Source organism: Electrona antarctica, assembly GCF_951216825.1.
Source record: "Electrona antarctica genome assembly, chromosome: 11".
Classification (NCBI taxonomy): Eukaryota; Metazoa; Chordata; class Actinopteri; order Myctophiformes; family Myctophidae; genus Electrona; species Electrona antarctica.
The window spans coordinates 40559967-40572466 of NC_136792.1; the positions used below are offsets into that span (position 1 = coordinate 40559967).

At 42.5% G+C, this 12500-nt stretch overlaps 1 protein-coding gene across 1 annotated transcript in view; it reads left to right on the forward strand.

Annotated features, from left to right (window-relative positions):
• The window catches only part of prss16 (serine protease 16), a 17008-nt gene that overhangs the window by 3038 nt on the left and 1470 nt on the right, over positions 1-12500 (forward strand). Inside the window, exons 4-13 of the mRNA XM_079514460.1 lie at positions 680-809; positions 998-1121; positions 2641-2718; positions 2809-2856; positions 3474-3593; positions 4330-4494; positions 6577-6718; positions 7680-7859; positions 10101-10255; positions 11878-12500. The exon at positions 11878-12500 is cut by the window's right edge and continues 1470 nt beyond it. Of these exons, the coding sequence (XP_079370586.1) occupies positions 680-809; positions 998-1121; positions 2641-2718; positions 2809-2856; positions 3474-3593; positions 4330-4494; positions 6577-6718; positions 7680-7859; positions 10101-10255; positions 11878-11940 (1205 nt within the window). The 3' untranslated portion in view covers positions 11941-12500. The remainder of the gene's footprint in view (positions 1-679; positions 810-997; positions 1122-2640; positions 2719-2808; positions 2857-3473; positions 3594-4329; positions 4495-6576; positions 6719-7679; positions 7860-10100; positions 10256-11877) is intronic.

Sequence of the window (12500 nt, forward strand, 5' to 3'; positions counted from 1 at the left end):
AGCCATGCCTGCCTCTCTTACCCTGTTCGCCAGACAAGGGCAAACATTTGAACTGCAATGATAATCCGTTGTATACAGAGTCTATCATTTTCATTTCAAGAACCTCCACATAATATGTATCAATATTGTGGACAATTGTGGACAAAAAACGTCTCTAATGGGAGTCCCTGGCACAAAAACAAGAAAACGTGTCCGTACTGCAGCCAATTATTATAATTTTTTGTGCCAGGGACTATGGCACAAAAAAATAAACGTTTTCTTTTTTTCACAAAAAAAAAAACGTTTTATTTTTTTTGTAAGAAAACACGTACGGACATGTATAATATTTGGCTGCAGTACGGACACTTTTTTTGTGCCAGGGACTTCCATTAGAGACGTTTTTTGTTGCTAGATCTGATTGAGTTAATTCTACAACTAACTACACTAAAGGTGGGGATCTAACAGTGGATGGAATGAATCAGACAGTATATCTGAATAGTCATATACAGTACATTTTCTCGTTGGGCTAAATAATAGTAAAGTTAAACTGTTCCTCATTTTGCAGGGGGGTTACTGCGAGTCCCCAGACCCCACTTTGAGAACCACTGGTCTATACAAGACCTGTCTATCATGTTCTGCCAGCTAGGCTCCCCAGCTTTCCAAAATAAAGTGAAACATGCAATAACACTGTTTGTTGCAGGACACCATGTCGACATGGCCGAGGAGCATGGAGCTCTCCTGGTGGCCCTGGAGCATCGTTTCTATGGCGACAGCATCAACCCTGACGGCCTGGAGACCGAGAACCTGGCAGACCTGAGCAGCGTGCAGGCGTGAGCACTGTGTGTGTGTGTGTGTGTGTGTGTGTGTGTGTGTGTGTGTGTGTGAGTGTGAGTGTGAGTGTTGAACTGTGTTCATCATTCATCTGGCAGGAACGGAGAGGGTGCTTGCAGCACAGCACTGGAGCTGAGCCACATCATGTGTGTTTAAGTTGCGTTGTGTTGCTTCCCGTGGCGTGCAGGTTAGCCGACATGGCAGAGTTTCACCAGTACATGACGGAGCGCTTCGGCCTGAGCCACCTGAACACCTGGATCAGCTTCGGCGGTTCATACGCCGGAGCCCTGTCTGCCTGGTTCAGAGGGAAGGTGTGTGGACACGTCTCATACATTTACATTATATCATTTTACAATATCCGGACATTTACCATTTAGCCACACGCTCTTTAATCCAAAGTGATGTGTAGTAACTAGTAAGCATTAAGCAAACATCAAATGGATAGAAATAGTAATCTAGGATCATAACCAAGAACCTATCATCAGTCTAAACGTGTATAATATCAAAAATTACATAATCTGTATATTGAAAATGTACACACTATAGCATGGGTTCCCAACACTGGGTCGGGACCAATTTCTATGGGTCCCTTTATTTTTTGTTTTCTACATTTAGTTTTTAATTATTACTAGGCCTATTTCAAAACATTTTCAAAAAACATTCCCAAAAAAGCGAGAAAAAAAATCATGAATTAAATTCAAGGATTTCTTTTCAGTAATATGAATAATTATTTTTTTTAATCTAAGAAATTCCATAAATTAGTAGTGAAAAGTAGTGAAAATTGCCCATCTACAAGCTCACAACGCAGCGCAAAGTGAAGCGTTGTGAGCTGCTGTTTTCACTAGTTTGGGTCCCGTTGAGACAACACATTTCTCTTTTGGGTCACGGGGTAAAAGGTTTGGGAACCATAGGATACCAGGTCTACAACTGAATCTGGCATCTGTCTACATAACTTAATTGTTAGCATTTGCATAAGCCTGCAAGGTCACCAAGGCTATGGCAAGTGTTGTTATTTATTATCAGTGTTCTTTAGGACTCTTATAACTCTCAGAGTGTACACATGACTCTGCTGTGTAGGGAGGCTGGAAGTACCTTCACTAAAAACGCCGGGACAATGCTCAGCAGCTCCACACGTCCCAAACTCTTCTCCCTTCTGGCTCCAAAACTATGGAATGCACTTCCCATTGCAATCAGATTCAGAACTGCAGACTCACTCTCAATCTTCTGCCGTAGTCTGAAAACCCACCTCTTCAGACTCCATTTTAGCCCGGGTAGCGCTTGCCCTAGTCTTGACGACCTTACAGGCTCAACTTATGTAACTTATATAGCATGTTATTTAATTTGATTGGTTTCATTATATATTCCACTGTTAGGTTCAGTGGCGTGCAAAGATAGACACTAGTGGGTGCTAGAGCACCCCCTGCCCTTTTCTCTCTGGACAAATGTGCCCTTTTGAAATATATATATGTTTCTTTTGTACAGTGTACAATGTACAGCATGTGGACCATGGTGACATTGATCAATTCTTGATCAATTCTTGATCAAAGCTTCTAATATATTATTTATGCCCCAAAATCAATAAATCTCACACTATTAAGGCAACCGACCGGTTCCACGCACTGGACAAGGCCCTTTTTTCACTTGAGCACCTGCCCCTCTAAATGTCTGTGCACGCCACTGGTTAGGTTCTTAGCTTACATATATTCATGATGACTATTTTTATGTATTTGATGTATTACCATGTTTTCTTTCTTGCTTACTGTAAATCGCTCTGGATTAAGAGCGTCTGCGAAAAGGCCTAAATTGTAAATTGTGTACATCTCCCCACAGTTTCCTCACTTGGTCTATGGGGCTGTGGCCTCCTCTGCTCCGGTCAAAGCCAAGCTGGACTTCTCCACCTTCAACAAGGTTAAGACTCACTTTAATTGTTGCACAACCATGTCCCTGTTGCTTGACAAAAAAATGACCTATTTTCATCCATCGTTTCCTCTCCTTCAGATCGTTGGCCTGAGTTTGATGAATGAGGACGTTGGAGGCTCACAGAAGGTAGGGAGACATCCTCTTAGTCTGTCTCTGTTTAGGACATAATAGTCTTCTCACAGAAAGCATGGTTGTCACGTAATAATATGTAATCAGGGCTTCAACTATATTATTTCTTTAACGATTATTCTATTTATTACTTTTTGGAATAATCGAGAGGCGTGTTGATTGACACAAATAAATCATAAAATAATAATTGATGTCAGACTAATTTACTGTATTCATTAGGCGGACGATATTATTTAAAAATAAAGAATACATTTAAATAATGTATTACACCCATTCGTTTTATTAACGGTTGTCTGTTGAACTGTCAAAACCTCACATCTGCGTTTTATGTTTTATGTTTTATGTTTCTTCGTAAATTAATGCCCTAACTTTGACATTCTGCAGTGTCACAGAAACACTGCAAAAACAGCAGATCTACAAGCTCACGAGGTGTCGCACTGTGACACATTGTGAGCTTGTAGATCTGCTATCTACAAGCTAAATAACTACATTGGGTCCTTTGGAACACAGGCTATTTTTTGCCGAAACATAACGTATTTGGATATACGAGGTTTCCGGTTGACAGCGATGATATCAATGTAATGTCTTGCCCCTGTCTCCTCTCCTCGCGGCAGTGCGTGGCGGACGTGTGGGAGGCCTTTGCTGCCGTAGAGGCTCAGCTGATGGGGGGCAATGCCACCGATGTGGCCAAGGACTTTGGCTGCTGTGAGGTCCCTGAAGACCTAGAGGATCAGGTTGGATTGTGCTCATTATAGGATCAATCACAGGGGCAATTCAGAATATGGTTATGATGAGCTGTGGCACTATAGTTCAGGCTTAAACATTTATGTATTTCTTAATGGAGGACACCTCCCGGGTGCTGACACAGTGATAAACTTAGATTTGTTTTAGTTGCGTTTGTGTTGTTTATTAGGTAGTTGTTTATTATGTATTCCTTCCGTTTTACAGTGACTGCCTTCAGGAATGAGCAATGTTTATTACACATGACATGATAATAATACATTTGATGTTTATAAAAAAAGATGTATCTCATCATTGGTCAAAAATCATAGGCACTAATTTCTTCACTATATGTCTAATTTAGTGGCATGTAATGTAACTTCTCATCTTTGTCGTTTCATGAAAAACAATGGTAAAAAGAGATATAGTCACACCAGGGACTACGTTTGGCTCCCAGGAGCCACACCAGGGGCCCCTGAGGGCCACAAGTGCACTATTGCTATGTTGTTAGTTAGTAGCACTGGAGCTTTTTTCATAGAAACAGTCAAAACTCATAGGCACTCATTTATTCACTATGTCTAATTTAGTTTCAAATGTAACTTCTCATCTTTGCCATTTCATGGACAACAATGTTTGTTGTTCACAACAATGAACAACAATGGTAAGAAGAGATCGTTAACTAACTAAGTAGGCTACTGGAGCTTTTTGATAGAAACATAAAACTGTTGCTCCACACTTTGCTCCTCACAGATTGAGTTGATGCAGAGCTTGGCGGACATCATCACAGGAACGGTGCAATTCAACGACGAGGGCTCGGTCATGTCTATTGACGAGTTGTGTGTCCTCATGACCAATAAGAGCGAAGCCTATGAGGAGGAAGAGGAGGCCTACGACCGCTTTGTCAGACTGGTTCAGGTATGAGTCTCAGTGGTGTAAAGTTACTAGGTACATTTACTCAAGTACTGTACTTATGGTAATAACGTTTTGATGTACTTTTACTTTACTGGAGTATTTGGAGGGGACAGCCATGAGTATAGAGCAGGGGTGCCCACACTTTTTGACTTGAGAGCTACTTTCAAAATGACCAGCTCGGCAAGATCTACCCACCAAATCAATTATTATACCATTGCTGAAAATAGTTTAAATATGTACCTGAGGGGGCTTCGGAATAGTAGAGTTCGTGTTACATTATGTACAGTATAAGACAAATGCACTTGGAATGGGAAATAGAGGGGGAGAAATGTTTTTGTTTTGTTTTTAATCGTTTTTTTTCTTCAATATATTTAAATGAAATACTCTTTAGGGGCATGTCATGTGATCTACCTTGTGTCTTGTACTGGTAGATCGCGATCTACCTTTTGGGCACCCCTGGTATAGAGGGTATGTGCGTGAGATCATCATCATACCAGGAAGTTCTGCGGAAATGCCTACTGAGTGGCAAAAAATACTTTCTGGCCTTGACAGCCCATACATCCAAACAGAAAAGTCATATTTGATTGCATTAAATTACTTTAATCAACATTAAATTCACTTTGTCACTCACTTTGCCACTCGATTTGCCACTCGAACTGCCATTCACTTTATGCATGCGCATACCCTCTATAACCACACCAAGGGCTCCTGGGTGGTGCCACAGGCGCACGGTGGCAACAATCCACACCAAATTTGGCACATGCACCGTTCAGGGATCTGCCATGAGAATAGTCACACCAGGAACTACGTTTGGCTCCGAGTCCCAGGAGCCAAGCAAGGGGCCCATGAAGGCCACAAGTGCAAATATTGCTAAAAAAAATAAAAAATAAAATAATAATACATTGCTCGCCTCTAACACTGTTCAGTGGTTGTCTGCCTGTTTATTCCTACTAACTGCAACAATACACATGTTTAGGGCACTGATGCTGACAGAAAATCTGTCTTGAGATATTAAGAGTTCTATTACTCTTTAATAATGTGTTGATCTTGTGTAGAGTGAAACTATTTGGGGGCAAATTTCTTTCCGAATATTCACACCCAAAAACTTAAGTTGCATCAGCAATGAGCTTTCCACTAAGTATACAATTATTATATTGTCACATTTGTCATTAAATTTGTCATTTACTTACTTAATCCTTTTCGTTCTCTACATGTGGTGGAACACAAGGCTGTGACTAGCTCAGGTACAAGGACTTCTACTCCTTCTATGGAGCAGAGATATGCTGTGACTAGCCTGGAACTCACCTATGCTTTTTATGGAAACTATGCGCAGCTGCTGGTCATGAGACTAATTACTTAGAGCGACAGAGAGAGAGGAGTGGGTGTGTGTGTGTGAGATGTTCGCGCTACTCTATGCCGAATTGAAGTGGACTCGGACCCAGACTTTTTTTTTCTCCCTGGGGACAAAAAAAAAACGTCTGGGTTTCCGAGGCTATGCTGTGACTATCTGCTTCCATCTGGTCCTGCATGTGCCTCTGTCTTTTGGCCATACATAGTCAATTTATATATTTGAATTGGTCAGTCATTGTCAGTAATTTATTTGTATATTTACGAATAAGCCAAACGGAAATGTAGCCTAATTTCTATGTATTACAATGTTCCCTCTCCCCTGTAATCGTAACTTGTAACATGTCCTGATTGTGACAGCCCTACACTCGTCATGCACACATTATGGACACCAGAGGTCGCTGTTGATCTATAATTCACAGTGGCAAACAGGTGATTGTAATCAAATAGCAGGTGTTTATATTGTGACAACCATGAGCTGTGGCATTACTTTATAGGCAAATCACCAGAAACAGCTTTGTGTATGTATATAACTTTGGGCCCTGGATGACATAATAACTGATGGAAACATTTTCATGTGAGTTCCATTCTTCATGCGTGCTGGTTTTCTGCCTTCATGTTAGGTTTCTCTTTACTTCTACATTTAGTTTATTCGTGTAGTTTATTTGCTGCACACTATAAAAAGTACAATAGGCTACATACATTACATAAATGTGTGTGCGTGTGTGTGTGTTCCAGGTGTATCGTTCTACTGGTGAGGAGGAGTGTCTGGATGCGTCCCATGAGCAGGCGGTCAATGACCTGCTGGACACGTCAGAGGAGGCAGCCAGGAGCGGAGACAGACAGTGGTTGTACCAATGCTGCACTGAGTTTGGTTTCTGTAAGGGACCAGTATGCACTTCTACTACTACGCACGCACGCACACTCACACGCACACACACACACACACACACACACACACACATTAACAATTGATTTATGTTCACACAAAGGAAATTGTGTACAAGGACATAAATAGTTCAGGTGCAACTCCATCGGTGAGCAGCACCTGCTTGTAGGCCTATGCAAGCTTGCAATGGTGTTTAAACACACAGTCCACAGAAGTTGCAAATGCATCGCATCTTAAATCTGCACCCACTACATTAACAGTGGTAGTTACAATGGAGCAGTTTAACGTCATGCTCAGGACACACACACACACACACACACAGCACACCAAGTGGGGCAGTGCTTTGTTTGTTAACATAGCCCTACATTTCTTATTCAAATGAAAGTCACAGATGCTAACACACACACACACACACACACACACCAACGGTGTCTTTGTAAAGTGCACATTCTTCTTCTGAGCAAACAAAACCGCAGCAAACAATGAAAGAGAGAGACGTAATCGAGACACTTTTTCACCCGATATTTTCTACGACCATTATCCTCTCTCTCACATTCTCTCATCTCTTTTCAGTAGCATAAACAAATGCACCTCACCCACATACAAAATAGAAACAACAATAGCCTGGGCCGTGGCTCAGCGGTCCAGGCACCTTGGCCGGTAGTCCAAGTCTGGCAGTAGTCCGGCAGCTGACAGGCTTCTTCTGTTTAAAGTGGGACATTTGGTATATAGTCTTTTTTATTGGCCTAAAATATTGTCTATATACATACATTCATGAATCCACCTGCTGAGCGGCTGTCGGCATTGAGCATTTTTTTAAATAGGGGTTTATGTGTGACCATACCATTAACATCCTATATAAGGCAAGATTTTCTAATTTTCATTATGTGTGTGCGTGTGCGCGCTCACGTAAATGTGTGCACATGTTGGTGTGTGTGTTTGCACGAGACAGTCGAGACATGTGAGGACGCCAGTTGTCCATTCTCCAGGATGATGACGTTGCAGGCCCAGACCCAGCTGTGCCGCATCCTGTTCAACATCCCTGAACACAGCCTGCCCGAACGCATCGCCTTCACCAACAAGTACTACGGAGCAGACCACCCGCGCACACACAGGGTGCTCTATGTCAACGGTGAGCATTGCAACATTACATATAGTAGCCTACATAAAGAACCCCTGGGGGTTAGCATCGATTCTGAATTTAATTTAAATGTACATATTAATCATGACACCAAGATTGCCTTTTTGTCCCATCTTTGCACAAATCAGAGCATATCTGTCGTTAGACAATGAAAAAACGTTGATCCATTTGTTTTGTTTTTCGACTTGATTACGGCAATGCACTTTTTTCTGGCCTGCCAAAGAAAACCACTGAGAAGCTATACAACTTGTTCAGAATGTGGCAGCCAGAGTTTTATAACGAAAACTAAGATGAGAGAACATAATCACTCCAGTTTTAGCCTTTCTACACTGGCTCCTGGTTGTTTTTAGGATATATTTTACTTTTTTATAAAGCTCTCAATGGTCTTGCACCTTCCTACCTCCATGACTGCCTCCAAGTATGTCCCAAACCGCCCCATCGGGTCTGCCACTGCTGAACTACCCGAGGTGCCTATCAAAATGGCATCTAAAGAATACGGTGAAGCAGCTTTCTGCTTCTACAGGCCAACGGCCTGGAATAATCTCTGACGGCACCTTAGACAGGCAGGCTCTGTAGACCTCTTTAAAACACAGCTCAATACCTATTTTCTCACCCTTGCCTTTGGCTGAGTTCTTTTTTTGAGTGGTGCAACCACTCCAACGAACAGCAATGTCCGTGTTCACCTACCTATGTGTTCACCTAACTATGTCACTATGAGCACGAGTACCAATGACTACCAAAAGTGGCGCTGTTGTGCCAGAAACAGAGAGAGAGATAGTGCCGCACTGCTGGCTGCTAATGAGAGACAGAGAGAGAGAGAGGGGGGGGGGGGGGGGGGGAGTTGCACCACTCAGTTCACACGGGTGTGATTTTTTTATCTTTCTGTTGCTATCCATGTACTCACTGTTTTGCTTATTTCACTGCCCTTTTAAATTTTGGGAAACATTGTATGTCCATATTTCATCAAAATAGCCGATCTACAATTTTTCTGAATTCCTGAAGTGAAAATGTTGGAAAGCATTTGTTGAAAGTGGATCTGTCTGTGATAAAAAGAAAAAACTATATATATATATATATATATATATATATATATATATATACATACACACTCATACCAACAAAAAGTATGAAAAGTATTGGAACATAGGTTCTTTTTCCCATTTTGGACATACAAGGTTTCTGCACAACATTAGGCCTAAGAAGGACGAAGCACATAAAGAATGACTAGCAATCATTTTGGATGAACACGGGTCATTTTTCGCTGATATTGTAGGGCAACATTTTGGAATAAAAGTTTTCTCCAGTCAGTAACACATATTAGGGATTTGCTGCAACACCTGTATACTTTTCTGCAGTGCACCAACTCAAACAATGATGGCTGATTTAATAATTCATCGACCAATAAGTAATTGTCTTCCCCACATTATTTGACTCCTGCATGTTCATTCATTGCAAATTAATTGTAGATCGGATGTCTCGTAACATCCACCTTCTACATAACCAGCAATGCAAAAAGTAATGCATACAACATGGAAAGAAATCACTATCTTGGCCAGGGATAGAGATGATATCGATGTTTTTGTGTGTGTGTGTGTGTGTGTGTGTGTGTGTGTGTGTGTGTGTGTGTGTGTGTGTGTGTGTGTGTGTGTGTGTGTGTGTGTGTGTGTGTGTGAGAGAATCCAGAATCTTGCATACTGATTGACCTATCAGCATCAAAACGTTTGTGCAGTGGCCTGTATAGGCCACTGAAGAAAGCCACTGCACCCCGACATTTTCGCATTCCATACGCCGGTAATTTGCTTCCAAGTAGTGGGAGGGGCCTATTTCTTACAGAAAACAAATGCAACATCCAATCAACCCTGAATTGGAATCACATGTTGAGGGGCCTCTATCTATAGAGACGTTCACTGTCCGAAAACCATAGGGCCCCCTGACCATAGGGGGCACAAGAAATGCAAAAGTCAACCTTTTGAATTTATGACTGTATGTCATAGAAAAACAATTCCCCCCCCCCCCCCCCCCCCCCCGGACAGCTTCCTCGGGTCATGACGGTTACAGCCCTGGGTTTAGGGCAACCCGCCCTGGTAGAGACCCTCCTAGTTCATATCGGCCATACAAAGACTGTTTACCAAGGCTCTAATGAGTAATTAGCCACATAATTGACTTAGGGTGAGGAAGATATTGCTGTGTGTGTGCTGGCCTCTCTCTCACTTCGCTGGTCATTTCCTTTAGGTGGCATTGATCCTTGGCAGGAGCTGTCGGTGGTGAAGAACGGAACGAAGGAGGGAGAGAAGGACCAGGCTGTCTTCATCGAGGACACGTCCCACTGTGCCGACATGATGATGAGTGCAGCCGCCGACCGCAAGTCCCTCAAGAAGGCCAGACAGGTCGGCGTGCTTCGCTGTGCTTCACTGTGCTACTGTACCGTCCATGTGCAATTAATAACAGTGTTTATTTTATTTCACCTTCTAGTTACTGAAGTCCCGCTGAAATATCGTAACTGCAGCAGAATAAATAGATAATCTTAAAATAATCTTAAAAAAGAAATGACATAATCTCAGGAACTGTGTGTGTGTGTGTGTGTGTGTGTGTGTGTGTGTGTGTGTGTGTGTGTGTGTGTGTGTGTGTGTGTGTGTGTGTGTGTGTGTGAGAGTGTGTGTGAGAGTGTGTGAGTGTGTGAGTGTGTGAGTGTGTGAGTGTGTGTGTGTGTGTGTGTGTGTGTGAGTGTGTGAGTGTGTGAGTGTGTGAGTGTGTGAGTGTGTGAGTGTGTGAGTGAACAGAATGGGCCCAGAGAATGCACAGTTTTGTGTGTATGAACATGGAATGTGCTCAGCTGATTGATTTATGATAGCCCGTCCTAAGGTCCATCTTTTAGTGCATGTGTTAATACAAACTTTGTCCTACACAAACATTAAATCCCATTGACAATGAATGGACAATTTTGAGTGTTTGTGTAAACACAAACATTGAAGACGAAGGTGAGGACGCAAATTCTGATTGGCCAGAATGAGAGGATGTATGATGATGTACGATGATAAAGCAAATAAAGCTGAGTGGTTAGTTAGTGACCGCCTGGGGAGCCAGATCCCTGGTTGTCCCAGATACGATTCCAGGCCAGGTCAGCAATATGTCCATGTGTGTCACTGAGCAAGACTCTTAACCCAGACTTGTTCCCCGAGCGCCGTAGAATGGCTGCACACTGCTCCTTGTTGTTTTAGGATGGGTAAAGGCAGAGGACGAATTTCACCTACAGTATGTGCATTGGTGAAATTAGTGAAAACCGTGCCGAGAGAGGGCAAAAGTGCTGGACCCGACGGCATACCCCCAGAGGTCGTAAAGACCACGGCGTGGTACTGCGTTCTACAAGCATGAAACCACTGCCCACATCCCACATTAACATATGTGGATGTACTCAGGAAAGACGCAGGAGCGCAAAACACCCAAAAAATGGCCAGATGTATGGAGAACCGGGATTACTGGAGAGTCTCTGTATGTGTGTGTGTGTGTGTGTGTGTGTGTGTGTGTGTGTGTGTATGTACGTACGTCTGTAATCCACGTAACTCGAGAACCGTTCGCCCCACCGACTTCAAATTCGACACACGTGGTCCACACCACCACAGGGAGTGCAGTGCCTGGCCTGTCTCCATATATGGAGCTGGCCTGTTCTGACATCACCATAGACTCCATATTTGGGCATGCCTGACAAAGAACTCCATATAAAAGGGACACTTGCATTGTTCCAGGTAGGCCAGTGCCTAACGGGCACAGCTCTAGTACATTTAATGAGACAAAAAGCACCCCAAGTGTGGTGGAGTGGGGACTATTCTATTCTAATGTGCATTCACATGTGTTCTGCCCACACTGTTGCTTTTGTAGCCTACTTTTGAGTTCTGCAACATGTGAATTCTTTCAGCATGATTTCTGCTTCACAGAGCGATGGAGCATAACTTAGGCATTAATGTACGTATGTAACTATGAACTGACAGTCTCTCAATGTCTGGTCCCTCAGGTGATTGAGAGGCACGTGGCCAAATGGCTGAAGGTCGCTGTCTGGGAGAACATGCTGGAATGAGACGAAACAAAGCAGCGTACTTCCATCCCATCAACCCTTATCATTCCAGCCTTATACACCATACCCTACTTGCTACTACTAATACTACTACTCTAATTGCTCCCCGAGCGCCGTAGAATCCAATGGCTGCTCACTGCTCCTAGTTGTTATACGATGGGTACAATGCAGAGGACCAATGTCACCTATATGTATATAATGTGATAAAAAACACCTCAAAGGAGTGGGGACTATTCTATTCTACCAACAAGATAGGATGATAAATATAACAATAATATTAGGATTATTTGTGCCAGCCATTGGTTTTTGCAATCACAACCAACCCTTCTCCATGGCATATCAACTTCAACTTCAAGTTTAGCCTCACATGACAAGTTTAAAGGAGCGGGTGACACATTTTGTTTGTCCAAGCTTCCCACAAATTGCAGTTACATTAAATAAATGAGCATAAGTGTGAAAAATAAGAATATATCAAATATATATGAATGGAAATGTATTTACAGTCAGATATTATAGTGACTGGGCTGTGTGCAATATATATGGACTGCATTCAATAATTGATA